The 27709-nt window shown below is 46.9% G+C and overlaps 1 protein-coding gene across 15 annotated transcripts in view; it reads left to right on the top strand.

Annotated features, from left to right (window-relative positions):
- EHMT1 (euchromatic histone lysine methyltransferase 1) overlaps positions 1-27709 on the top strand; it is a 121576-nt gene that overhangs the window by 58915 nt on the left and 34952 nt on the right. For 9 of the 15 annotated variants that reach the window (XM_037399667.1, XM_037399671.1, XM_037399675.1 and 6 more), the window contains exons 2-9: positions 418-505; positions 11200-11756; positions 14345-14386; positions 21403-21580; positions 23042-23178; positions 24138-24326; positions 24989-25069; positions 27005-27245. In XM_037399667.1, coding sequence (XP_037255564.1) covers positions 418-505; positions 11200-11756; positions 14345-14386; positions 21403-21580; positions 23042-23178; positions 24138-24326; positions 24989-25069; positions 27005-27245 — 1513 coding nt within the window. The remainder of the gene's footprint in view (positions 1-417; positions 506-11199; positions 11757-14344; positions 14387-21402; positions 21581-23041; positions 23179-24137; positions 24327-24988; positions 25070-27004; positions 27246-27709) is intronic. The other 6 variants (XM_037399681.1, XM_037399672.1, XM_037399679.1 and 3 more) reach the window with 3 other exon arrangements.

Genomic DNA, 27709 nt, shown 5'->3' with positions numbered 1-27709 from the left:
AGTTTGGGGGGAATAAGGGGTCACCTCCTCGAGATGCCTTTCGTGACTGTTTTAATCCGCACCTCTACAGACACGTTCAGCTGGATTCCCAAGCACGTTACGCTGGGAAGATCTGCCTGGCTGCATCTTGACCAAAGAGTCGTGAGGTCTCGGCCCTGGGCACAGCTCGAAGTCCCTCTGCTTCTTGGGCGAGACGGGCTGTCAGCTGGGGCGAGCCTTGTCGTTCTTTATCTTTGACCTGTGCCTTGGTGGCAGTTTCCTGGCAGCGTTATTTTGCAGAATGAGGTTTGCTGGTGATGTAAACAGGATGTGTCCATGATTGTCTCTTCTTTTAAACGCAACGTGTGTATGATCGTTGAGCTAAACCGTGCTGTTTTCTTTTTTCCCACCCCCTGTCCCTTCTCTCCCCACCCCTAGCGAACAGTGCTGAGTAAGGGAGAGACAAGGAAAGACGCCTGCATGAAGACTGAGCTGCTGAAAGATATCACCAACAGCAAAGAGGAAGGTGAGCGTCTGCCTCGGTTGAGGGCCAGACCTTGTTGTGAGGTTGGCATGTGATGGGAACAAAACTGGGGGTTCGGAGATGGGTTCTGTCCCCTGAGCTCCCACAAACAGAGTAGCTCCATTCTCCTGTGTTTATTCTGAGCAGGGCTTTTCCCCAGAAGATGCAGATTTGCTTTTCAGTCCATCTATTGCCACCCACCTAAAGAACGGTATCTAATTTTCACTTCTGCTTTGGTGTGGCTGTGAAGCACAAAGGAATTACTTTGAACCTCCTCTGTGTAACTTGTTTTAACTGAACTCTGATCCCCACCACACGATGACCTAGCCCTTTTCCTCCCTCTATTAAAGTTAACTTTCTGTTCTCCTGTGAGTTCCTGTGTTGCTCCAGATCAGGCACCAACTGCTGCAGGATGGCCGGTGGGGTTAGACACTCCACCCATCATGCTGTTGTGGGATGCTTCATGATTTCTCTCTTGTTTCTGCTTGCTTTTACTTTGCAGGATGCAGAGCACATGTTAATTTGACGAAGTCTTTCCTGTGTAGTTCTCTATGAGTTGCATGCACACAAATCTGAGGGCTAATTTTTCCTAATCTGGGATTAGGAAAAAAAAAAAAAATCACCGCCCTTTATCTTTCACCCCTCTCTTTTCTTTCCATGGCTTTATTATTCCTTTATTAGTTACTTCTCGTAGCTCTGCAGGGATCTGATTTATTTTTGTTCTCCGTTCCATAATAGAGCATTTGAAAAGCACTGAACTAGTCCCATCAAAATACCTAGTCTTAGATAGAAACAAAATTTTGAACTTAATTCAGGTGTGGTGAGGACAGCATTGCTTTTTATTGCTCTTCTGTCTAGCATAATTTTTTGTCAAGCTGCTCTAGTTAGAAAGTGAAGCTCAGAGCAGGCAAAATACTGAGTGCCGTGTCAGATGTGGCTGCAGTGCTTGCATATTAACTGGGAGCATGTGAGCGCTGCTGCTGACGCCGGTTGCGTGTGGACCTCTGGTCTGGGCAGACCAGAGACGAAGCCTGAGGTGTCCGTGGGAGGTTGTGTTACTCTGGGAGGAGGCTCTTGCTTCGATCCCTTGCCTTGCTTGGCTCAGGACTACAAAGTTAGTTTATTTAGCTCTTGGTTGATCCAAAGGTAAGTGTCAAGAGCCTATGGAGGTAAAAATCCAGGAGGAGGGTGGGAAGAGACATTTCTGTGCCATGTATATCTTGACTGATTTTTAATTGAAGCAAATGCTGTGTATCAAAAGGGAGCTGAAAACGGTCCCTGGGTAGGAAAGGTCTCGAGGCTTCCCAAGGTGCTCAAATTCTAATCACTGCAGCTTATTGTCCAGTCCTGTTACAGGGGAAGGAAGGGTCCTAAAAGGAGAACTGCGCAGTCTCCATTTTTGTGGCAGTGTTCAGATTGTACCCTTCTCTTCCCAACCGTACCACGTGTGTAAAAGACAATGCGTATTTGCGTGGTTGTTGTGCTCTATGCATTGTTCTTTGCTGACCTCCGTTACCCAGCTGTGATCATCATAGGAGTTCGATTAGCAGTCCCTAAGGTCTGTTATTAACAGTGTTTAGCATTGGCAGAGAATTTATATTTTTGAGCATTGCATAAACATGAAGTCATTATGGCAGACTTGCAAGATGGCATGAAATAGTTTCTTTGAGCCTTGTTTCCTGACTCAGGGATGAGTGGCAGCATACGGAGCTGGGATGTGTAGACTGGAAAAGCACTCTGAAGTCTTGAGATTTCTCTGTTTAAGTTTGCTTGAATAGTCTTATTTTTCCTTTAGCGAGGAGGATGGCACCAGTACAGTTTTAATATTTTCATCCAAGGACATAGCGGGATTGAATGCACCCTCAGCAAGGTTGCAGATGACACCAAGCTGAGTTGCTCTGAGCAACCTGATCTAGTTGAAGATGTCCCTGCTCCCTACAGAGGGGTTGGACTAGATGGCCTTTAAAGGCAACAACGTTGGCCTGCAACATAAGGCTAGATCTGTTTTGGGTTTTAGTCCCTTTGGGAGAATCCCCTTGGCAGGTTATCTGTCAGTATTAAACCTGGGATCTAAAATTTTCAGGGGCTTGAACTTGCAGATCCAAAGGCTGACTAGAGGTGCTGTTTGGGCTAAAGACTTAGTGTGAATTATTGTGGTTTTCCCTCTTTTTACTCCCCCTTGACTCAGAAGGGTACTGGTACTGAGGTCAGTATCAGATCCCCATTTGCACTGTATTAGCACATACCATAGCTCTGCTGCTGCCTCTCTGAATGGCCTTTTCCAAGTTACACGTCTGTGTCCAAGAGGAGCCGGGAAATTTCAGTAGCTTGCAGCCTTGAATGAGATTTAGGGGGTCTGTCTCCCAAGCAAGGCACATCAGCGCCACTGCAGCAGTGCCTACGACTGCTGTCTGACTCCACCACTGATGATCACCATCACGTTGGAGATCTCTGTGAAGATCCCTGGTTGCAGGGAAGGCTTGTACTCTTGTAGGGCAATAGCTGAGCTGCCCCAGTTTATCATCTGCTGGTTTGAAGCAGCACATCGTCTTTCTTGGTTGTCCTCAGTGTGCCATCCTGCCATTTGTGGCAACGGTAGCTGCTGCCGCAGGGAATGCGTTGTTGGTGCAGTGGGCTGGGGCAGGGGCCTGGGAGGGTGCTCCTGGGGGGCAGCCTGGGCGTCGGAGAGCCTTGGGTGGGCAGTCGTGGTGTTTTGTTCTTTGTTGTGCCAGTGGAAGGTATTGCAGAGATGCAGTGTGTTACCAGCTGGGATGTCCTCTTCTGGCTTGATCCTGGCACTGATGAAGAGAAATAATTGAACTATAAATTTAGCGTACATCTGTAGAAACAAGATCTTTGTGTGTTCCCAGCACTTCCATTTCCAGTTCTGGGGTTGAGTCCCAGCCCGCGTGAAGCCAGTGTAAGCTGTGCGCTAGACTCAGTGTCCCCTTCTGTGTAAAATTGCTCAATACAGATAGAAAAAAACGAGCTATGCATGAGTTCTGTTGTCCTTGGGGAGACGTTCCAGTTCAGTTGTGGGGAAATGTTCCAGTTCGGTTTTACATGTGGGTGTGAGTTTAGGTCCGTCTTTCCCTTTGACAGGGAGATTGAAGAGATGAGCAGAAAAAAGTTGCTCTCATGTTTTATTAGGCCATATTGTCTTTAGTCTGACTCAGAGAGAAACTAATTAAAAAGTGGTTTCTTTGCAAGAATTACAAGTGATTTCAGTTCTTCTCCTAATGTACATAGCTTCTAACCCTGTGCTGCATCTCACTTGACCTTTCAAGGCAAACCGATCTTTTTCTGATTCCCCAGCCCCAGAGGTGGAAAGTTCCACTAAAGCAGTGGCACGAAGGAGCAGGAAGGGGAGTTGGTAACGAAGTTCTCCATTAGCCTCAGCGTTCTGAGACTTCACCCGAGGCAGCTGTTTTACAAGAGCCACGGTGCTGGAGCGTAGTGCTGGATGAGACGTGCACAGTCACTTTGCTCTCAAATAAACTGAAAACTACTTTTAGAGAGTGTCAGAGGTTTAAATTCCTGGAGGCCCCCCCTCCCCCCCTTCTCTGGTGTGTGTATTTCTTTTTCTCCTTCTTACTACAGATAGGAAGCTGCCATGAGTGAGGGAAGTGCTGCTTTCCACTGAGCAGCTGCAGCCTTTGCATCCCCAGGTGCAGGGATGGCCGCTTTAAAAGGAGAAAAAGAATAATCTCCTCGCCTCAGCAGACTAAGCACTTGGATCCCCTGCTGAGACCGACAGACAGCCAGGAGACCAGACGAGCAAAATGATGCTTAGGTATTTTAAATGTTCACCCAGATGTGCACCCAGGTGCTCTCGGTGTTCCAGACCCCTGTGCCAGGGGAGGCTGTGCCCTGCAGCAGGCAGGCTGCGGCAGCAGAAGGAACGCTCGGAGCTCCGGCAGCCCCAGAGGGCTGCCAGAGCAGGAGCATCCCAGTCACAGCTGGGCTCGAGGCCTTGTGGCCAGTGCTGTAACACGGTGGACCCGATCCCACGGCAAAGGAACAAATTAATTTCACGCAGGCTGTTAAACTGCTTTGAGTCCCCGCCGGTATTCACAGGCAGCCCACCAGCAAGATGCTGAATCCCATTTACCCAGCCTGTGTAATCTCAGTATTGAGCATTCACAGCACAAATTGTTCTTTTTTTCTTTTGTTTTTTTAACTTTTCTTTTCCTGTTTTGACTCTCAGTGTGTCTGAGGAGATGGGAAGCAGTGATACTGCCACAGGGTGACAGTGCTCCAGGGCGCTGGGAGGAGTGGCACTTGTGTTTTGGAAATACAAGGCAGGCTCCTGTATGGATATCACCTGCCTTCACGGATTTAAAGGGGTGAGGGAAAGAAGAGAACATCAGTAACTCACCCCAGAGAGGAATTTTGCCCTGAGAACATAATTCTGCTCATTTCTTGGCTTCAAAATGCTCCGCTTTTTGGCTTTAGTGATAGAGGTGGTGCATTCCTTTCCAGTGGATACAGGATCTCCAGCCACCCATCCTCTCTAGTCTGTGTGGTTTCAGTCTTTTTTGTGTCAGTGGGGCTTCTCTCTACTTGACAATTTAAAAAAAATTTTTTTTTTTGACTTGGAGGAAGAAGGGTGGAGGGAACAGTTGCAACACAAGGATTATAAGCAGGTGCATTTCCTGCTCTTAAAAGTTTATCCAGCAGGATAGTTGGGTATTGAATAAATGACGTTGGTATCTGTGGTGTTTTAAAGATCATCTGCAAAGTGCTTAAGGTAAAACACATGTGGAATATGCATGTGTGTAGTACTTGTACAGCAGCACTTCAGAATCCTGAGCTTTTCACTGATGCTCAGTCTTTGCTTATTTCAGAATCTGATGTTTCTCCTGCGGCGGCTGAAGCCTCATGGCTCTGCTGAGCTGCCCTGTGTTCCGTGCTGGGCACTTGAAATGTGTGGAAAATACCGTGCAAGCCGTGGGCAGCGGGGTGTCTTGCCTCTACCAAGTTGTTCAGAAAAACGTGTAAAAGTTCCAGATCAGATATTAGTGCATTTGCTTGTAGGATAGGGTTTTTTTCTTTTTTTTTTCCCCTCGGACTAGTGATGATTGCATTTTGGCCTTTGCATAAGGGCTCATAATGCTTGGGTCTTTTTCTTACTTTGTCTCATTGAGCAGTGAGATCTGAATTTAAAAAAACCCAACATTTCAGACTAGAGCGTTCTCAAAGTAAGACACAGTTTTATGCTGATCGTCTGGCTGTCTGAATGTGGGAAGTTTCTGGTGGCTGCTCATCCCTTTTGGTCCCACAGAGGCGATTCGGTTCCTTCTGGCCGTGGCTGGGCTGGCTGGTGGGGCCGGCAGCACATCTGTTAGACAGGCTGTGCCTTGGGCAGGTTCTGGCAGGCTGGAGCGAGCTCCGGGGCAGGACGGGAGCCAGGTCTGGCTCTGCTGAAAGGGCTGGAAGCCTTACAGGCAAAGGCAGTGGAGAAGAACCCTCACTGCAGGAGTCTGGGCTGAGAGAGCAGAGGTGGGTTTCATTTTGCCTAATTTAGGGGTATTTTTTGAAGTTACGGTAATTCTGAACTAGCCCAGCTAATTTCTGCTTCTACGTGGTAGGCATGTCTGGTGGTGATTAGTTTATCTGAAGATAGATGCTTGAAGTCAGAACGTGGTTTTTTGGAGCCGTCACCTTCACTCCGTTGGTTGGAACAGTGGCTTAGGGCACCCTGGTGTTTGAGATACCTTTTAGGTACCTAAAATTTGATGAGGTGTCCTCATCCTGTGTGACAGCTTCTCCCCAACTTCCATAGGATTCTGTTCTCTACATGGGAATATCATTTCAATTTTGAATGACTATGATATTAAGAAGAAAGCTTAAGACTGAAACTTCCACAGAGGGTCTGCTTGAGCCGGGGGAGAGGTGGGAGGGCTGAGAACTCTGCATTGCTTTTAATGAGTTATTAATTCAGCTAAGTGATTTAAATATATTTCTGATTATTCTTTGCCACGTGGAGTTGCAGGGATAATGATCTGCATGACTTGCTGAGTCTTAAATTCTTTGTGTTACTAAAATGCAGTCAAGCTCCTAAATAATACACCTTTGCTGAAGTTTGTTGCAGCCTGGAAGAACGCGCATCATAACAGAAAGTAAATCTCTTGGGCAAATTACCTGTCCTACACGTTGCTGGATTTTAAATTAATACCAAATGCTTGAATCGGGATGCAGGCAGCATTGTGGTCAATGTGGCAAGCTGCTACTGCTGCATATGGCGTAGGGGATGCTTAAGGGAGCCCTGAAAATACTGGGATGCTTCTAGTAAATGAGGTTACACTTCCGTGGACATAGGCTATATCTTTCTACGTTTCTTCTTTTTTTTTATTAAAGAAAGAATGGTGTTAGATTAAAGAACAGTGAGTGAGTTGGAGTGAAAAGTGGATATGGAGGAAATGTTTTGGTGTACTTCGAAGGAATGAACGCTGTCAAGTTGTAAAGTTTTAGAGAAATACTGATTTTAGGGTTTTATTCAGTCGCACTTGCAGCGCAAGAGCAGAAGAGCTGTTGAACAGCATTTTCAAGAAGAGAACTTGTTGCCACAAGGTGGATTTGAAGCCAAAATTTTAGCAGGTTTGCAGTGAAACCTTTTTTTAATAATGGAAAAGGGGAGATGTAAAGGTCACATCAGGAACAAGTGTTTCTTTAGCTGTCTGGTGCTGTTGAAGAGCTTCTCTAAGCTGTTTTATTCAGTATTTCTCCATCGTGATGTTCCTGCTGTCTCTAGTTTTGTGTTCTTATCCCCATCTATAGGCCATATTTCAGCAAAAGTGTAAATATATATTGAATTGTGTCTATTCAGCAATGCTTGTAAATGTGTATTTAGTGGAGCTAAGACTTGTTGAACGTGGTCAGACTTGCAGACGTGTCCTGTGACAGAAGGATGGAGCAACGGAGTTAGAGGCAGAGCATCATGGCAAGTGGAACAGTAGCCTAGCCTGGGATGGCAACCCCTATTTTCCTGTTACCAGACCAGGTACTTTGGTTGTGAAAGCCAGACTAGCTTACTGGGGTTACGACATCTTATTAAGCAATGTAGCTCCTGACAGAAACTAGTTCTTCGTGGGGTCTCTTCCATTCAGTGTCCAGGTAGCGCCTTGGGATGCCGAGCTCCTCCAGTGGGCGGGTTGGCTGTGGTGCTTCTCGCAGGAGCTGTGCGGGAGCTCAGTCTGCAGGAAACAACGCTGTTCCAAACTATTTATCAATTTTTTTTAGTGCTGCCAGAAAAGGGAGCAGGAGGGTGGAAATGGTTTTTCCCCAAAGCAAGCAGCAGCTCAGGACAGCCCTGCCTGCGGTGTTTCAGACTTCTTGGATGTTGGAGAGGGACATGGTCTCTCTTCCCATTCCCACTGGCCTCTGCTGACTCTCGCCAGCCAGCGCGCTGGGTGATGACAGTTGCCATGATAGTTTTTGTCATGTGGATGCATGTCTGTTAGGCACCGAACCGTAACACCCCACCGGTGGCAGCACAGATGTTTGGGGCTGGAGCTGAAAGCCCTGGGACCTTGCTTTGCCCTGCAATGTGAGCAGTCACCTCCGGCAGGGCAGAGTGGGTGCGTAATCCTGTTAAATCAAAACCATACCCCTGACCACTGCTGTGAAGTTGTGCGCAACTTCAGGGACTATGGAATTTCCTCTTTTCTTTTGTCAAATCTCTAGTCATACAGATTTGGATGTCTGGTGCCTGTTTATAGGGGATTGATGGCACTTCCCCAACCAGATTGCATTTTGCACACTTAATGAGAGTGTGTGTGTGTGTGGGAAACCGTATGTGGGATTTTAATTTTAGCTTCATAGATTTTTCATAAAGTCTGTGGCGTTTTCTGGAGGAATGCAGTTACTCTTTCCCCTAAGGCAGTGCTCTAATTTACCTTGTTTTGGTTACCTTTGTGGCAGGTAGAGCAATTCTTGCCCTCTGCTTTTACAGTTTATCTAATACACAGCCACTGCAGTTACTTGACTGCTGTGGTGGGAGTGCACAGAATTTAAATCAACAAATATTGAAGGCTTCATTCTTCCAGGTGCCTAGTGCTGAGTGCTAGAAACCTCCGTCTGTGGTTAGGGAGCTCATTTTTTGTTTTCTTCTGGCACTGACTTTAAACAACTGTTTCAGCAAATGGCCACAGCATGACCTTTTAAAGACACTGATTGTGGAAAGAGAAACAAGGACTGAAAGAATAAGGGCATGGCTGTTGGTTCCCTCTGTCCAAGACCTTGCTAATAGTTAAATGAGTGAAAAACTTAGCACTTTATCTTCTCCCAGAGTTGTTGCTACCCAAAACAAACCCTTGTGTGTCTTACCAGAGCTTTCAGTACACAGAAGGTGGTTTGGGTGCTCAGAGAGGGCAGCAGATGGAGATGATGGCTTTGAGTCATGCTTGGAAAGCCAGTCAGTTACTGCCTACTGGAGGTGGGGGTTCTGCCTCTGCCCCCTTGTGTGTGCTTCAGCAAGCACCGAGGAGCTTGTTTTGGAGCTCTTTTTGGAGGCTCTGAGCCAGCAGATTCCGCATGGGAGGCAGTCACAGACTGGGTAGCCTGAGTTTGGGGGGAATGGACTGCTTAGTGCAGGTGTCTCGTCGGGAAAAACGGCCAGAGTTGAACCCCAGCGAGGAGATACCGCTCGTCATCAGGGTCTGGAGACACCTTCCAGTAAGATGCTTTGTGCCCAGTGTCTGTGGCTTTCAGTTGGAAATACGGAGCCAGGACTAGGACTGTCCCTCTTGTAATTTATGGGTAGGACTAGGCTGGAGCAAGTTGGGCACTGCAGCAGGTCCTGGAGACCCACCTGGGCAGAGCCCTCACCAACCGGGTTTGAATTCAGCACTGACCGTGCTTCAAGCTGGAGGTCGGATTGGGTGGTCTAAGCGTATTGACCGGTTCTAAGGAGGCTTTCAGTTTGGTGCTGGAAATGTTTGTCTTTAAATCTCAGATGAACACCAAACCCAGGAAGTTTAGGGAATAATACGGTTGTTTCAGGTACTAGAATGCTTTTAGAGTCTAGATCTGCAGTGCTGTTTGTGCAGAAATCTGTATCAGTGTCTTTTAGGTCAACCCAATGGTAAGGAGATGGACTGAATGAATGCATTGGAAAGGGGTAGAAAGGAGGGGGAGGCCCTCAAATAGTTGGGGAGAGATTTTTCTTCCCAATTGTCACTGACTGGAGAGGGAATGTGGTGCGTTTTGGGAAGAGCAGTTCTGGCGAGCTGTGCAGCGCTGCTTCTCCTCCCCGCAGATGTTTGCACTGAGCTGCCTGTGCTTGGGGGCATGCAGCAGAGCTTGGCTTCGAACAGTCAGCCCAGGTATATTGGACTTGACATCCTGGGATTCAGGATCTTGGATCTTCTTCATGCTTTAGCCTTGCATCAGGTTTTTGCCAGGTCGAGACATTCAGGGTGTTGTTTTCCTTCGAGTGTTTGGGCTTCAAGAGCAGCATGAAATAAGATGCTGATACCCAGCGTGCTGGTCTGACTTGCAGCGTTGTCTGTTGATTTGACTCGGGCTCCTTCTGAATACTGTAGGTGAAAATTGCTGTGATTTGAGCTGGTTGTGAATCAGTCCTACCTGCTTTGACAGCCCACTCGAACAGAGCTTTTGCTGGTACTTCTTGTGATGCTTTTCATAACTGTCTGGCCTCTGGAAGGAAAACAATACAAGGAATCCCTAACAGCAGGTTGATTTAATCATTTTACTGATCGTGCCAGTGAATTGTTATCACTCGGGGTTGCCTGGGGAGCTGCTAGTTTGTCATGTTGGAAACCTTTCTGCAAGTGCATGGCATTCGTACTTGGATTTTTTTCAGCTCAGGTCTGGAATCTCTGATGGGACAGATTCATCGATGGGGGAAGAATGTTTGGAAAGGAGGAAAAAACCCAGTCTTTTTACATGGACACTCCTGGTTTATCTGTGCATGAGCTTTTAGTCAGTCATGCTGCATTTGAATCATGTAATTATTTTAGTCTAGGATTGCATTAACATGCTTCGCTCCTGTCTTTACTCTGGCTGTTGCCTCTGAAATGACACTGCTCCTGCGCTGCTTCATCCCAGCGCAAGAGCCAGTCTCCAGTGGACAGCATTGCCAGGAGAGCTGTGATGGCCAGGGGGTTATTCCTTGCAATGTTTCATGTAGTGGCAGAGCCCTGATGTAGACATTTGGCTGCTCAGCTGTGTCTGTGCCACAAGAGCTCACCCATACAGCCCCACCAGCAGGCTTTTCTTGTCTCAGTCTGGCATTGTGAAGAGCTTTGCCAGAGATCTGAATGGGAGATTGGACAGCATTTTGTTTGACATGCGAGGTGTTGACATATGGTCCAATAAATGTAGTTATTGGAAAAGCTAAAGATAATATTTACCTTGAAAAATCCATAGTTGGGGAATAAATGGCCACATCTGCAGCTGAGGCAAGTGAGAGTGAGTGCACTGCTTTCAACTGAGCCACCCACCCCAGTTTTCACCATCTGAGGATCCAGGCAAGCCAGTCAGGTAGGTAAGCAACCTAAATGGAGAGATATATGTGTAATATATCTTTATACATATAGCAAGCAGTGTTCTGGAGGAGAGATTTGTTCTTCGTTAGCCACTGTAAGTAGCTGTACCTTCTTTTTGGAGTGTTGATACTGCTTGTGACCCTTTTCTTCCTCCTCTCTTCCTCCTTACCCTCCCTTTTTCTCCAGGGTTTAATGCCATGGCTGCAGATGAAAGTGCTACAGAAAAGCAAGCGGGGGAACCAAAAATGGCAGTAGACGGTGAAACCAATGGTTCCTGTGAGCACAGTGAAGCTGGTAGCCACCCAAACCCAGCTAAAAACACTCAGGACAATACGAAAGTGAGCCAGCAGGACTCCAGTACTAAATTAAATAGGATAGCAGAAAATGGCATTTCTGAACGAGATGGCGAGACTGGGAAGCAAAACCATATGAAAGCTAATGACTTCACACAGACTTCTGTAACAGGGAGCAATGGATATATTCTAACCAAGCAGATGGCACAGGAGCAACCTCTAAGGACTACCAGCACCTTTGCTTCTCTCACCGGCCATGCTGCAAAAACCCTTCCAGGAGGAGCAAGCAAAGGGAGAACTGTGGGCTCCTTTTCTCAGATGCAAGCCACGATGCCAGCCAAGCTCGGGGAGGGCAGTAAGGACATGGATGCTAAAAAGGCCACCGCTGCTAACGCTGAAGTCAAGGTCCACAGAGCACGGAAGACAATGCCTAAACCCACCCCTAGCCTGGTAATGTATATGGGCTGCTGCGATTGCTCTTGGCTTGCTCTGTGTGTGTGAGAGGGATACCTTGCTGCATTGGGAACACCTGCAGTTCGGAGGTGTCCTGCTGAGTGGATTGATTATTTTTTTATTGCATATATTTTATTTCTGTTTTTTCCCTCTCTTCCTACAGAGAGACAGAGGTGTTAAAACAGTCACATGGCTACCATCAGCCCTCTTCCCCAGTGTGTTTCTAAATATGTAATTGATCAATTACCTTCTCCGACAGATTTATGTGAGACACTAAATGGCCTTTCTCTCTTGGATGTATCGCTCATCAGCCATCAGCTGAAATCCAGAGCTGCTTGTGAAACAAATTATATTTCTTACAAGTTTGACCCAAAGGAAATTAAGCATAGCGTGTTAACTTGAGGCTTCTCCTAAGCTCGGAAGCTGTCAAGAAGCTGATATGTTAGGCAACTTGATTGCATTGCCATATCGTTACAGTGGTAAACCAGATGATGTTTTCTCTCTCTCTGTTGCCTGCAGTAATGCAACTTGTTCAGAAATCTTCACTCCAGAATGCTTAGGGGTGGATTTACCATCGCTTAAACAGAGTTCTGCCTTTTTTTCTAGGAGGCAAAAGGAGATGGGAAGTCATCTGGTGCATTGATGTTGTAGCAGGGTGAACAGAAACGGGACTTTGTCACTGGCCAAGTTTGGTTCTTTTGGTTATTTTTGGGTTCTTTTGCCAAAGGTAGGGAATGGATACTGGAACAGGCAGATCTCCACTGTGAGCACTTGGTCTCCAGCCCTGTGACGCTTTATATTTAGCTGCAGTGAGCTAGATCCTCTCATTGTGCTAATGATGGAGAGAGGCTGGCCTTTAGGTATCCTGCACCTAGGAAAGGATTACGAGCCTTGCTTGGCAATGTGAGTCACACCCAGAAATAAATGGGAAGCTGCTGCAGCTTCGTAGGGGTTGGTGCAATGGATTGTCGTTAGCTCCCAGCATGTCATGGCCCAGCACATGCAAAGTGATCCTCAGGTGGCACCCACGTGTTGCAGCTCAGCAATAATACAAGGTGAAGGTCTCAAAGCTGTGAATCGCTGTGGTTTGGAGTAGGGGAAGGCAGGAGAAAAAAAAAGAGGGGTGGCTCCTAGCCAGCCACAGATGGGGAAAGGTGCCCTTGGCTGTGGCACCACCTGTGCCTCCGGAAGCAGGTGGGAGTCCAAAGAGCACATCAAGATTATAAACCTCATGGGCACCCAGCCTCAGCAGGAGGGCAGAAACCACGCCTGCTATGATTTCTCAACCATTCTCCTAAACCGCTGATTTCCCCTCTCTCTTCCCCTGATTGCATTTAGGTTCTCTCGCTCCTGCACCCCTGCTGTGTTTTCTGGCTAGCAGGCAGGGAAGCCCAGATGCAGTACATGCAGCCTGATGAAAAGCTCGCAGAAGGCTGTCTCCTACCCAAACAAGGCTTTGCGACCAAAACTGCCTCTCAGCTTTCCTCCAGCAGCCTGTTGTGCGCTTAAATTAGGCCGGGCAAACCCCCAGACCCTTGTGGAATTTGACAGGGAGGGATCCCTTGGGGCTGAGCAATTGAAAGAGGCAATTCCCTTCTAAAAGATGAGTGCGAGGTTAGGAGGGAGTGTTTTCTTCATTCATATTTGATGATACATCAAAAGAATATTTTTGTGCAGCCCCTTGGGCTTCAAGGTTTGTCTCTAGAAAGCTGTGTGCTGCGTCTACGAAGGCTTGCAGTGCGCGGGTGCTGGAGTGGCTGTGACCATGCTGTTGATCATTACTTGCTCACACAGTAACAGTGGCTTCAAAAACTGAAACATGCAGTTGTTGGGTGCACAGCTTGTCCTCAGCACCTCTGCCCATTGCCCTGGGGCTTAAAATAGGGAGAGAAACAAAATTCGCAGGGAGGGTGGTAAGAAGAGGCTGTTCCCATGTGCTCTGCTCAAGCCTTAGCATCTGAATGTGAAACCAAGATTTGATCTCGTGTCTGCAAGACAATGAAACAGCTGTTTTGTTCAGCCTTCCTGATAATTGCTGCCTAATTTTTCCCCATTGTCTTTCGAATTTACATGCTATTTTCTTTTGGTAGCAGAGTCCTTGCTAGTTGTCATTTTCCTGTCCTGATGATTTCTCTGTTGAGCTGCTTGTAAGAGGCTCGGCAGCACGGCACTGCAGTCACTTTTCACGCACCACCCTCCACGTTCATACTTTTTCCCCTTCAAAAACACCACCATAGCAGGTGCTGTATTCCAGGAAATAAATTGTGGAAATCACCCAGAATTGACGTTACAGTACACAGTAATTTTCTTCGCTAATATTTTTTAAAGCATTGTTGTTTTCTTGGTAGACTGTTCTTGCTGACCTGTGCTGCCTGGAGGAGGGGAGGAAGGTATTTTGTTGTCTGCAGGGTGTAAACATTTGTTCCCACTGGCTCCTGCAGAAACCCACTGGGGCCAAGAAGTTATTTTCTGTAATCCAATAGCTGTCAGGGGACCTTGGTAGCCTTTTCCTGCGCATGTGGATTGGTCTTTGAAAGGAAGAAAATAATTTTCTCACAAATTTAACCAGCTTTTTCTCTGTTTAGGAGTTGCTTCCTGAATTGGGATCGAAGCTGAATCTGAAACAGGTGACAGTTTTAATTGATATTGTTGCATGTTAAGGTGGTTTTTGAACAGAGACCTCAGAAGAGTTTTTGGCAGCATCATTTCTGCTCCCCTTCTGAATAGCGCAGTTGCACAAGTTTTGCACCTTTTGGAATAATCTTTCTTTACTTCCTCATTCATTTACAATCCCATTAAGAACTCAAAGGTTTCCAGGGCCAGGCAACAGACTGAAAGGCAAGTGTATGCCTGTGTGTGTGTGTGTCCTGTGCTTGGAGAAGGCCCCTCCTGCTTAGAAACTCCAGTTTCTGAGCTTAATACCACTAAGACGTGTCTGGAAGGGATAAAGGATGGTAAAGGTAGTGAAAGCATGCTTAGTTCTCTCTTGAGGTAGGAAGAGCAGGTGGCTGAATTGGGAATTCCAAGTTACGTATCCATTCATTATGTGGTGACCACGAGGCTGTAGTTTGAGGTGTGTGTCCCTGGGGGTATTTTTTTATGCTGTGCAGAGGATGGGGTCAGGGGAACTGAACTGTTAGAAGAAATAGTGCAGAAATCCATGACATTAATCTCTCAGCCTGATTCACAGTGTGAGTCCAAAATGTAGAGTACCAGTTTAACTAGCGGAGACAAAGCCTGGGAAGGAAGGAAAGAGGAGCTTGGAGCAGGAGACACTTTGCTTGTGTTGGTGTTTCTACCAGTATGCATCAAACTATACCTTTAAGCAGCGTTGCCACTAAATATCTGACCCCAGGACTGGTAAACTGCTTTCTTTCTGTGTGCACACAGGTGTTGCTGTTGCTGTATTGTTTTCCATGTCAATGTCCAGCAGTACTGCAGCAGTGTGCTGACAAGGTCTGTGGGATGCTCTGCAGGAGCTCCTGGCCTAAGAACATCTCATGTTCATCTCTGGGGGCCAGGCAGGTGGCAGTTGGTGGTTCGCAAGCATCTGGGATTGCTCAGCAGGCTAAGACCTTCTAATATGCAGAAAACTCAAATGGTGATGGAGATACTGTCTCCTTGGGGGGAAAAAAATAAAAAGAGAGTACAGAGCAGAGTGAGATAGAGTCTGCATCTGATTGCAATGCTGCGGTCAGCTTGTCTGGACCTGGAAGGTGCACCCATCAAGGAACCCTCTCCAGATGGGTACCCAGGTGTGCGCAGGCAGACTGACAGTGCAAAGTCCATGTTTGTGAGCTTGGCCACAGCTTAATATCCCCTGTGGGAAATCTTCAGGCATGATGAGGCTATAGGCTACCCCTGGACTTCTTATGTAGAGGGTTTACTGCAGAGGAAGGTAGAAAATGGAACGCTATTGCGCAGTACTTTTAATTGTATATTTAACTGGTTGTGCTTGTGCTGCTGACATGGCCACACTGGCTGGGTGGCTGCTCCAGCTGCTGACCACAGCCCTCAGAAATAACTGTCCCAGTCCCAGGTCACCAGCAGACCTGTTTCTGTCAGGAGGCTTGCTGTGGAAACTGGTTTGTGTTACCCGGTTTCATTTTGACTGGTGTGTGACACTCCCTTCCTCTGGAGCTGCTCCATCTAGGAGGGCACAGGGATGAGGAGTGGGGTGTCCTCCCCCTGACCCAGCAGAGCACACACCTCTGAACGATGCAAGTTCGGAAATCCATTAAATGCATGTTTGTAGCTTGGTTTAGGAACGTCTACACTTAAGCAAGTCTGCCTGGCAGCCTAAACTGCTACGATTTTATGCAGATATGACCGCACACAAATTGTAACCAAGTCGCACCAGAATCCCGCTTCTAATGGGCTTGTTAATCTGCAGATAAAAGGGCGTTAATAGGTGGATCAGCCTGGCAGCTTGTTTGGTCTAGATGAAGACCAAAGCCATGCAGGTTTTTTTTATTGCTCCAGGGTAAGGCTTAGGCAGTGGCTGGAATCCCCAGGCAGCTGCGCTGAAATTTGGTGGTGAAAAGTGTAATTCTGCAGCAGTGGAGGAAAGGGAGAGTAACACCACTACAGCTCCTACAGGCGCTGTCATCTGCTTGTGATAAATTTTTTATAGCAGGCTGATATTTCTTGCTTAAATATCATTCACCAGTTGTTAGAGGCAGATACCCCTGGGAGCTGCTGCTTTGTGGTGTTCAAAGGCAGCGCCTTGGTACAAATCTCGTTACCCCTCTGCGTGATGGATGGAGAGAAGCGGGTTGCTCCGTGACAGCTGCTGTGTTGCCCGGTGGCGGTGGCAGTTAGTTTAGTCCTCCTGGCTAGTTGGCTTTGGTTTCAAGCTCGTACTGTGCTGGAGATGAAAGTCCTTAAAAGAAGAGAAATAAGGCAGCTCGTATGTCTAAGCTGGAGATGGTTTCAGGTGTCGAGAGCGAACAGCACTCCTGCGGCACTTGTCAAAGCTGCTCTGCTCCAAAGCAGGACCTGCGGGACTTTTGCCGGTGTCGTTGCATCCTTGCAGCAGCACACGGATGGAGTTCTGGTCTGGCTTCTCTTCGGTTGTTCCTAGCTTGCTTGATTTGGTAATAGAAAGACCTCTTAATTGCTGGGCTGTGGTAAGAATGCAGCGTGCAGTCTATCAAATTAGCGTGGGGTTTAATTAGTAAGGTTTGTTTATTCTGTATTTTTGCTTTGGGGAAGGCTAAAAAAAAAGGGATATTCTGTCTTTTGCCATTTTTAGTAACTTCTCCCTGCTGCGGTAGGGGACTTAAGTGCCAATAATAGAAACATGGTCGATCCTATTAAAATGTAGAGAGCACTTGAGTTTAATATTTATAAACATGTAAAATTCTCTGTTCATGTCCCAGCCTAAGCAGTTTGCTTGATTATTTTTCTCCCAGTGGTGTCGGACATAGTTGTGGTCCCATTTTTGCTGTTTCCAGACACAAGCATCTCTAGAAATGCTGGCCTGAGCCTTGGAATAGCTGTCTTCAGCTACTTGGCTATTCCTTGCAATGCCCAACATGAAATAGTGACGTTACAGCCTTTACCATGGAATGAGCTGATACCACGTGAGAAGCTGCAAGAAATGAAGATGTAGTGACACAGTTACTTTCTTTCTCTATTGTTTTTGGTCCTTTCTTGGCCTTCAGTGGCCCACACGTGTGGTGGTTAGGACAACATGTGAACACAGGGAGCTCAGACTGAAGTTGCCTTTGCATGGGATTCTCCTCACCGTGCTTCTTTAAAACTGGAGATGAAAACTGTGCTTGACTGTTAGATATAATTGAGGGGAAAAGAAAAAGACCATGGCTGCTTTGGACAAGGATAACACACAGGAGTGGCGTTTACAAGGGTCAGGAATAGTGCTTCTTGCTTCTAATTTTGCTGTTTGCAGTGGAGCCCATGTAGGTGTTAGATGAAAGCACCTCTGCTCTCTTGAATGTTTGTTGGTTTAAGGGAAGGAAGATGATCTTCATCCAATTTCTGGGTGTAGGAGTCTGCTTAGTTAAAAATGTGGGCAACTCAAAGTGTGCGTGGCCTCGTTAGTATTCTTGGCAGATCAGTCCGTGCCCAACAGATCACTGACAGCCGTGCGTCGCTTTCCCGGCGTGGTCGCTTCTGGTGCAGGCTCCGGCATTGCTGGTCTGCATTTTCCACCTTTAGCACAGGACTCTGGATCTTCAGAAAATGAAGCAGGGGCGTGTTAGCATTTGTCACAGCAAATTGGATGTGTAGATGTTGACTAGCAATCAGCTCCACTGGGTTCTTTGAAGTGCCTGCTGTTGGCAGCCCCCTTTGTGCTTTGCCAGCACGAGTGTCCTCTGCTGTTAAAAGGTAAGAGAGGCTGTAAGCCAAGGAGCAAGAGTTTGCTTGGGATGGATCCTGAGCTGCAAGCAGTTTTATAGGTACCTGCTTGATGCTGTGCTTGTGCTAGGAACCGGGAAGGCAGGAGGAACCCATCCATCATGAAACTGGAAGAAGGAGCGTTCACTGCTATCAGCTGTGCCAGTGACTGTGTAGCCCACAGAGGTGGCTTGGAGATGGGTCCTACCAACCTGGGGCAGGGGCATGGGGTGGCAGGGCTGGAGGTGGCTGCTCAGCCTGCCCTGCCTCTTCTGCAGGAGAAACCTTGACCTGAGGTTTTCCTTGGACAGCCTTTTCCCTAGCAGGGAACTTGGTGGAGCTAAATGGATGTGCAGTCTTTTGAGAAGTCGTCTGATGGTGCTGGGGGCTTGCAGGTGGATTTGTGAGCTTTGCGTTTAAGTGGATTGCTGTAATCTGGGAGCAGCATTTACATTTGGAGCAGATAGAGCAGAGCATAAAGGCTCAGTGTTGGAGACCAGGATGGGCTGTACCTACAGGCTGGAGTTAAGGAAGTGGCAGAATTCAGAGACATTAGAAATGCGAAAAGAATACAAAGTTTCATCCACTGAACACTCTTACTTGCTGGAAGAGTAAAATTTAATCAGAACAGTAAAGTTCTGGTTAAAAAAAAAACCAGAACAGTAAAAACTTCTATCTAGCTAAGAATGATGAAAGATGGTGAGAAGACTCAGTGTAAGTGCTTTCAAATCTTTGCTGATCCTTTTTATTATAATCCTTAGATTAATATTTATATATATATATATTTATACACAAACACACGTGTGTGTGTGTGAGATACATATGTTTTACTGCTGGCCTGCTCAGCTTCCCATCCCATCAGGCTTCCTGAGAGATCTGGTCACCTCTCTGTGGGAATTCGTGTTCTTTAACATTACTGCATATGCCTCCGAGTAATAATCCAGATCTCACAAGGCTTAATTTGGTTTAAAAAACTAGTTTACTGGAATTGCCATGAAAAAGTCACATTTAACAGTTGTCTAGCAGCCCTATTGAAGATTTTAAATTTATTTCCATACTGTAATTACAGGGGGAGAGAAAAACCCCAAGCTAATAACATACTAGTTTTTCATTTAAAATTTGATTACGTTCTTCCAAACCATCTGGCATGGTCTGAATGTGAATTCTTGATGTTTTGGAGTAGCAGCACATTTTATCAGAGACCAGTTGCAAGAACCTGCACTTAAAGAACAAAAAATGCAGCCCTTGCTTATACTTGTTGCAGGCAGCTCTGTGTCAGATCTGCCTCTCCCAAGCTCATTTTTCTAATTTTAAGTTAAAAATGGAAAGCAGTGGATGTTCCAGGGGACTTGGGAATTCTCAGAATAATCTTGTAGCCAAGAGTTACCGTTAACCTTTAGATCTGTAAACTAGGGAATTTTAAGAAGTATAAATAGTATTGTTGAGACTATCATTGGTATACTGTGCCCAGCACTCCTGACGTACATTTTGAAGGGGTAGAACAAGTGGGAGCAGTCTCAGAAGTGATTCAGTGTCCAGAAAATGATCCTATGGACACTTAATTTGCTTATTCTATTAAACTTACTGAAGAGAAAGTTGGGTGGTTTTTTTTTAAAAAGGAAGTTGGCCATAGTCTATAAGTATCTGCTTGGGGTGAGAGTTTCTGATGATACAGGGCTTTTTAATTTAGTTGAAAAAGCATAATGCATTTAATTATTTGACAGCGAGAGCAATTAAGCATTGGAACAACATATCAAAGGATATGGTAGATTTATTGTCTTTGAAATTGTTAATCCAAGACTAGATGCCTTTTAAGAGAAGATGTGGCAATTCAGCCATAAGTTATGGGCTTGATGCAGGACTCATTGGCAGTTTGATGGCCTTTTTATGCAGGTCATTTTTGATTATCATTATGGCTTTTCTGTCTGTGACCGAGTCCTTGCTTTCTGCCAGCAGTGTGCACGTGGCAGAGCCATAATTATGAGAATCAGTCGCTTCCCCATTTGTTCACAAGGTCACATCACTTGAAAGCAGTGTCTGAGAGCGCCTATCTGAACCTGGACTTTAAAGAGTGTTTTTATTTCTTGCTTCTTTTTATTCCTATCTTTCGTTTGCTTGGGTTCCTCTCTTCTGTTTTGGTATTTCAGCTGTTGCTTCAGAAGTCCCATAGGAAGTATTTTCCTGCAAATGGAGCAGCACTAAAACATTGCCACTGCAGACCTCATGGTCTGCTAACTGTGCTTTTGGTTTTGTGGAGCATCTTTGCCAAACCTGCCTCCTACCTGACAGCTGAGTGGACAGATGTATGGAGAGGCGTGGATGCAGCTAGGTCATCTGTTAAATACATAAGAGGGGCAAATCCAGTGTAAAATGTCAAGTCAGAGTGGCAGCATTTGCCCCGTGCTCTGTTAATACGGTGGTTGCTGCCAAAGGTGCAGCGCTGGGATGTGGAGCTGTAGGAACCCTGCTTTCCTGACCAAAGATGCTGGATGAAACTTTGCCTTAAGTGCAAGCTCAAGTCAGAGGAGGTGCAAACTGCCTTGGGACCTGGGAGCCTGGCCCCAGCGACAGGCAGGGCAGTGGCAACTACAGAATTCTCGTGGTTTTCAGTAGGAGCTTGTAGCTTGCTCTGTTTGGTGTTGCAAAAGCTGGGTCAGGAGTGCCTGCTTTAAAGTAAGCTTGGGCAGGTCTGTGCTGCGCCAGTGGCATGAACCTGCAACATCAAACAAATGCCAACTTTGCCCATGTTTTGTTGTATGCCAGGCTAGAGGTGGGAGCCTTTGCTAAGATCTGATGGTGCCAAATGCTGTCCAAAAGGAAGGATGCCTTCCCGTTGCTGCCTGCTTTTCCAAAACATCTCTGCGAGACTGTTCTTGTGCATGCTTGATGTGACAGCCATGCCTGGGGAGTGTTTCAGGGAATAGATGTTATTTGTTGCATTTGTCCGTCTTCTCCAAAGCCAACCAAATGCCTGTGTAAATAGTGTCTGATCCTTTCCGTGACTGCAGTTGCTCTGGGTCTGCCACTCTGCCTCTGTGAGGTAGCCTCTCACCCTCAAAGGCAGCAGCCTTCACCCAGTGAGCGGGCAGCAGGCTGGGAGTGTTTTGCAGTCTTTAGACAAAGTACCATTATGTGCCAGAGCAGGGGCTGTGCGCATTTGTTCCGGATGCATGGTCCTGTCTTCAAAAGATTATGCTTGAGAGAAAGGAATTAAGTTTATTTTCTGATTATTATTTTTTTCTTTAACTGCGGAGGTGCAATTTACCTGTGTTTTGTTTTCCAGCATGCAAGTAAAGACCCCAAAGATGGGAGAGACAGCAGAGATCAAAAAGAATCCAAGGAGGAAGGCAACAAAAACATCCTGGAGTTTGGGAAGCCGTTGCCGTTGCCCTCTCTCCCGGGCCTTCACCAGTCACTACCTCAGAACCAGAGCTATGTGGCCACCACGAAGTCGCAGACAGGTAAAAAGGAGAGAGTTAAAGTCCTCGGCAGCACCCACCTCCCAAAGCTGCGTGTGTGTGTGGCTGAGTGGGAGGTGAGGGAGGTTAAGTGGGAGGTGAGGGAGGTTAGGTGGGAGATGAAGCAGGTTAACCTCGTTAACTGAAGCCTCCGTTAGTACCTTTTTCCCACTGAATGTCCTTCGGGGTTTCCTTTCTGCTGGCATCGGTAGGGCTGCTGCCACAGACCTCGCTTGGCAGAGGCCGTTTCATCTGGCTGCTTCTCTGCAAGTGGCTGTTGCGCTGCAAGCACGATGCTGGTGTCCCCTGGGCTCCCTTCTGCTCACCTCTGGGTGTTGTACAGGGCGTCTTCTGGCGGTCCCCTGTTAAAGCAGCCTCCCAAGTGAGGTCCACCAGTTTTCTGCTCCACAGGGAAGGACTGCATGGCACGTGCTCCCTTGTTTCGTGGGGTGCAGGTCCCTCCCAGGTGGCGCGGGCAGGTAGACGTGCTGCTCTGTCAGGCACCACCACACACCAAGGATCTCTCTTCTGCTAAAGGTTTTTGTTAGAGGAGACACTTCCATCCCGTCTTCCTCGGTGATACTCTGAAGATGTTTCTGTCAGGTCTGAAGGGCTTTGTATATCACCGCGACAACTGCTTACTGTGAACTACAGCCTTATAAATAAAATTAATTGGGTTAACAGCGTTCTTTTGAGAGGTCTCTTCGTACATTTTTGGTGAAATTTCATCATAGTGGGAGATGAGGAAATGCTTTCAAGGAACAGGCTGTGCAACTGCAAATGATAATACTGGTACTGAGGCTGGCTGTTCCCTGCTGTATGCTATTCTTAAAAGAGTCCCATACTAAGAGTCCTTCTGATGTGTGTTCACCAAAGACAGCATCAGGCAGTGAAGTGTGATGACTGATTTGATTAGAAGGCCAGAAGGGAGACTTAACAAATTAAGACCCAATCAAAGTAGTGAAAGGAATCAAACAAACTTTCATAGTAGGTGTGAAATGAGGTTAAATGGCAAACGGCTTTTTATTTCAGGTACCTTTTCCCTGTGTGTTCTTCAGTTATTGTACAATTGCTTTCCTTGTAAGTCGGTATTATTAGCCTTGCAGTATCTATTTGAGCAAGTTGGATTCTATTCAGCCTCCTACAGCGGAGCAGTACTGCCAAACACAGGCTAATTTAAGGATTTGATATTATGTATGGTGATGGAGGGACCAGAAGGAGCGTGGCGAGGGTACTCAGAATTTGGGTGGGTTTGCAGCCCTGGCAGAAAGCTCTTTGTCTGTTTGCACATATGCCTGTGTCATCTTTTGGTTGACTTGTAAATAAACTAGTTGGAGGGGAAAGCCTTTTTCTCAGATCGTGCCCTCAAATGTGATCTACCCCCATCTCTCCGCCTCTACTCTCTGTCCTTTACTCTTTTGATTCCTGAGCAAACTTTGGGGGTTTTTTGCTTCTCTTTTCCAGCTGCTGCAGTATCTCGGAAGAAAAAACGGAGAATGGGAACCTATAGCCTGGTTCCCAAGAAAAAGACCAAAGTGTTAAAACAGAGAACAATGATTGAGATGTTTAAGAGCATAACTCATTCCTCTGCGGGTGCCAAGGTAAGGGGAGCACTGAACCCGCTGGACGTGTTTGTCGTCACCATATGTGTCTCTTGTCCTGGCACACCAACCCCCTGTAAAGGCAGGAGTGTGCTGGCTTACTGTGGTTGCCATCTTCCATTCTGAGTCTGCATCTTCTCTCTGGTGACAGCATCCTGCCTGTAGCAGCCTTACTGCCTTGAACATGGTTTTTTGAGAGGGGTTGGTTAGATACCAGCTCTTAAACAAACGTTTTCCAGTGGATGTTCCCCTTCTGTCTAATGAGTCCTGTGGAACTGTGGAGAGATTGCAGGCATGCCCCACGTGGTAACTTTTTTGTTTCAGTGTCCTCAAGGTAACGCTGTATAGTGTTGCTGCTTGAGGTTGTGCAGCAAAACAACTGGTTACTTACAAAGGTTTAAACAGGGACTCACTCCTTTTCGATTTCAATTTTGAAAAAATTTTGAAAAAAAAAATACTGAAAATAAATTTGATTTAAAAAAAATCAAAAAGATCAAATTCTGCTCTTGTTGCAACCCATGCCCTGAAGTTTTGGTCTTCAAATTCAAGGAGGACAGTGCTAGGCTTTCATGGAGTGGTGTGAAAATCTTCTATGATTTAACTTCCCTTTCCATTCCCTCGGAGACCTTCAGACATGCCCTTCCATGTTTGAATTGGACTGCAGGGTTCTGTCTGAAGGCTCCTGCCCAGCAGCCTTCCCTTAATGCCTCGTACAGCCACGTGAGTCTGGAATGACTCCTCGTGGCTCCTTGGTCCCCAGACTGACAGGGGTAGGTGACACATGGCAGGCTCTCAGGCTGGCTTTGCTGACAGCACTGATGAGCTCCAGAGGGAAATTCAGCCAGCTTCCCCTGGCAGCTTTAGGGCTCCTAGCACGGAGGTGGTCTGGGGTGCATTCAGCTGCTCTGTCCTGTGAATTGATGTTGTCTCTGTGGCTTGTGTGCTTGGATGACTTTCAGAGTGAAAAGGACCTGGGTGATGCCAGCCCTCATGTGAATGGGGAAAGCATAGATGTAGACTCTGAAGAGGAAGACTCTGATGAGTTGGAAGAGGAGGATGATCATGGAGCAGAACAGGCAGCTATGTTTCCTGCAGATGATAACAGGACCTCTAAAGACAGCGCATCCGATGCAGACAATGCCAGAAAGGTACTCGCATGTCCTGTGCAAGACTTGGAGCGAGATGGGGCACTGCTTGTACACGTGGGGTAGGACTGGCATGAGTTGAGGCAATTTCTGGGTTTTCTAAGCCTGCAGGATGGCACAGAGTGCAGCAGTGGTAGTGAGACTTTTCAATGGTCACTTCCTGCTCCCCACTGCACCTGTGAGAGTTTCCCCACCAACCCCCCAGTTTCAGCCTTGCTACGTAGGTAGGTCTGTGGTCCACTACACATGCAAAACCCCCACCATGTTTCGTTATGGGATTCACTGAACCAGTAAGAGACATCTTCCTGATCTTGCTTGTTACAGGCCGGTAAAGCACTAAAATCAGTTTAATTATTTATTTTTTTCCCCCCAAATCATGCTACATGCTGTAGACATGAGGCTGGTTTTGGATAATGAAGGAAGTTAAGATACGGTTGGAAAACTTGCTTCTGGAGTCAAAAGATCTTTTCCCTTTACAATCCCCCATGAATATACCATGACGTGCATTAGCAGCCTTGGAGTTGTTGCCCTGGAGAGGAAATTCTGTTGGTGCATGTGCAGGCTGGGGCTGGGTGCTGGGCGCAGCAGGGTGATGGGGTGATGCTCCACTTTGAGACACCTGGCTTGACTGACTTTTTCTGTTCTTGGGCAAATGGCGGCTGCAGATTGATGATGGTGAGTCTGAGGAGGAGCAAGAGTCTGGAGAGTCTGGGGAGGAGGAGGAAGATGGAGATGAATCTGACTTGGTAAGCCTGGCTGCTAGATGTCTTCCAGCCTTTGTTCTGTTGATAATAACTTCCCTTTTGCACTGCTGCCAGAAGGAGAGAGCCAGAGAGCACAGGGGTGTAGTTTCATGCCTCTTCTACAAAACTTACTCTCGGAAACCACCTACACACAGAGTATTGTTTTCTACAAGGTGCTGAGCCCTGATCTGCGTTACAGTTAATTGCTTTCTGATGCTAATTAATGGGCCGATGTTGTTCTCAACAAGACGTTGTCTGCTTTAAATCATTGGAATGTTAGTAGAAATATTTAAGGATGCTTAAATTCTTCAGATACAGACTTGGCAAGTGGTGGGAGCCAGCAACGTGTTCTTACAGCCTGAAGCTCTGCGTGGCTTTTTGGAGCTCAGGTGGAGTTGTTCACAAATCCATTGGCCCAGCCCACAGCCTAAATTCACGTTGATCTGATGTGCCACCTCGCAGCACCAGATGAGCAGCTCTTATCTGGGAGACATACAAATAGCAGACAGACAGATACAACAACACTCCTCTAGGAGGTTGTTGTATAGTGCTAGGGCAAGACTTTCACCAGCTGCTGGTGATTTTTACTTTTTGTTTTTAGATGGCTGGTGAAGAGAACCCAATTATTTTTTTTTAATTTAAATTGTTGTTCATCGATTGTCCCCTGCCCTCCCCTTTACTTAAAAATTTTGCTCCCTTTCCACAGCATCTCAAATTGAGGAGCCAGCATTTAAGGCACCCCAGCTCTTCAGTCACCTTGAGAAAATTCTTGGCTTTATTTTTTTTATGTTTTGGGCTGAAGGTAAAAATGACTGTACCAAGTGAATCACTGAAGCACTTTAGGGTCTTGTTCCTTGTGCTCTGACACTACAGGAGCCAGAGAGGACCAGGCAGCAGGGGCTGTGTAGCCTGCCCCTTTCTTTGGGTAGCTGACACCAATCTGTAGCGTTAGCTCAAACCAAAGGTTGAACTTGCAAGTCCAAACTCCCAAGTCATACCTCCACATCCTAGACGGTGGTTTTTGCTTGCTCATATCTGGTGAGTCAGTCAGTTCCCCAGACAGGGACTGGCTCAAAAGCAAACCTCTCCCCCACAAGCAGTGTCATGCAATTGATGTAAGCCACGTGGCAGGGCGCAACTGAGCCCACACTTTGGGACAGTTATCAGGGACAGCATAGACACACCGGACAGCTGCCCCGGAGAGTCAGGGCTCAGCACTGCCTTTGCCTGGCTTCCCTCACTGATAACAGGGCATGGTGCAGCACCGGCTTCCTATGAAGGTAGGGTGTGATCCAGGGACTGCTAGTGGTAGCAGGAGGTTTGTTGTAGGCTTTGGTGGGAGACAGATAAGCATCAGGAGCTGACAGTTCCAGTTTGAACATGAATTTTATGATTGATGCGTTGAAGACTGCCTTACAGGGTTGGGGTGCCTGATTCCGTGTCCCACGTTGACTTTAAAAACCCACCACAGGCAACTGTATTTTCTTAAACCCAAACCCTGTTTAGATTCATATATGTCTGAATATTTGCTGCATGATTAGTCTGTGCTACCGTGTGCTGTGCTCGGGGAGGGGGCTGGTGCTACCCTAAAGTTCAATTCCCCAGACTTCATCCCAACCCTGTAAGGTGGCTCTTCAGGTGCAAGGTGGGGTTGTGTTGGCATTTTCTAGCATGACTGTGGAGCAATGTGAATATTTTAGTTTGAAAAACCCACAGTTTTTCTGGGGAGAAGCTAAAAGTGTGCATGTGCCTGCATACTTGCCTTGCTGCGTGGAGGTGCTCGGCTACTACTGTGATGAGTGTGGTGTAAGAGCCTACGTGGAAGAGAAAGTGAAGCATGCACTATTGAAATGACAGGAAATACACCCACACATGTGCTTGTGTTTCCTTTTCGTCGTTCTAAAGACATCTTAGCACCACTTGGTTTTAAACCCCCAGTCCTTAAGGCCTTTTCGCACAACTCAAGCTGCGAGAAGGCTCTTTCGCATGGGCGCAAAGGACTGCTGGGACGCTGATGCCAACATGCCTTACATGCACGTGGCCTCTCTGGTTATTCAGAGCTCAGAGTCCAGCGTCAAGAAGAAGCTCCTGAAGAGGAAAGGAAAGACGGACAGTCCATGGCTGAAACCCACCCGCAAGAGGAGACGGAGGAATAAAAAGAAACAAGCCAGTGTGCTAGGTAACTAACTAATTGTGGTTTGTTCCTTAACTACACAGAAATTAGCCTTCCAGGTGGAGGGCTACGGACCTGAGGCAGTGGCTGTTGGCAGGGCTCACTCTTCCTTTACAAGGGTGTATGATAAACCAGGGTGTGAACTGGCATCTCACTTGCCAGTAGCTGCTGGTGGGCACACTTGAACAGCAGAACACATGTGAGGTGGCATGCTGGAGGAATATTTTTTCGTTCATGAGCTCCCTTTATTTTAGAGTATCCAAACAAGACCTCACGGACTTGTGTCCGCGTGGACTCATGTCCCATGAGCTCGGGGAGTGTGGTTAGATGCAGAAGGGAAAGGAAGAACCACCCCGGAGTGATACTCAGTTGCTTTTGTGTGGATGTTTGTCCAGCTGAATGCAATGTGCAGGTTGTCTCTGCTTATTCTGAAAGCGCTGCAAGGTTTGTAATGAGCTACCTGTGGCCCA

Source organism: Falco rusticolus, chromosome 9, assembly GCF_015220075.1.
Source record: "Falco rusticolus isolate bFalRus1 chromosome 9, bFalRus1.pri, whole genome shotgun sequence".
Lineage (NCBI taxonomy): Eukaryota > Metazoa > Chordata > Aves > Falconiformes > Falconidae > Falco > Falco rusticolus.
This window is presented reverse-complemented; position numbering and strand designations above follow the sequence as displayed.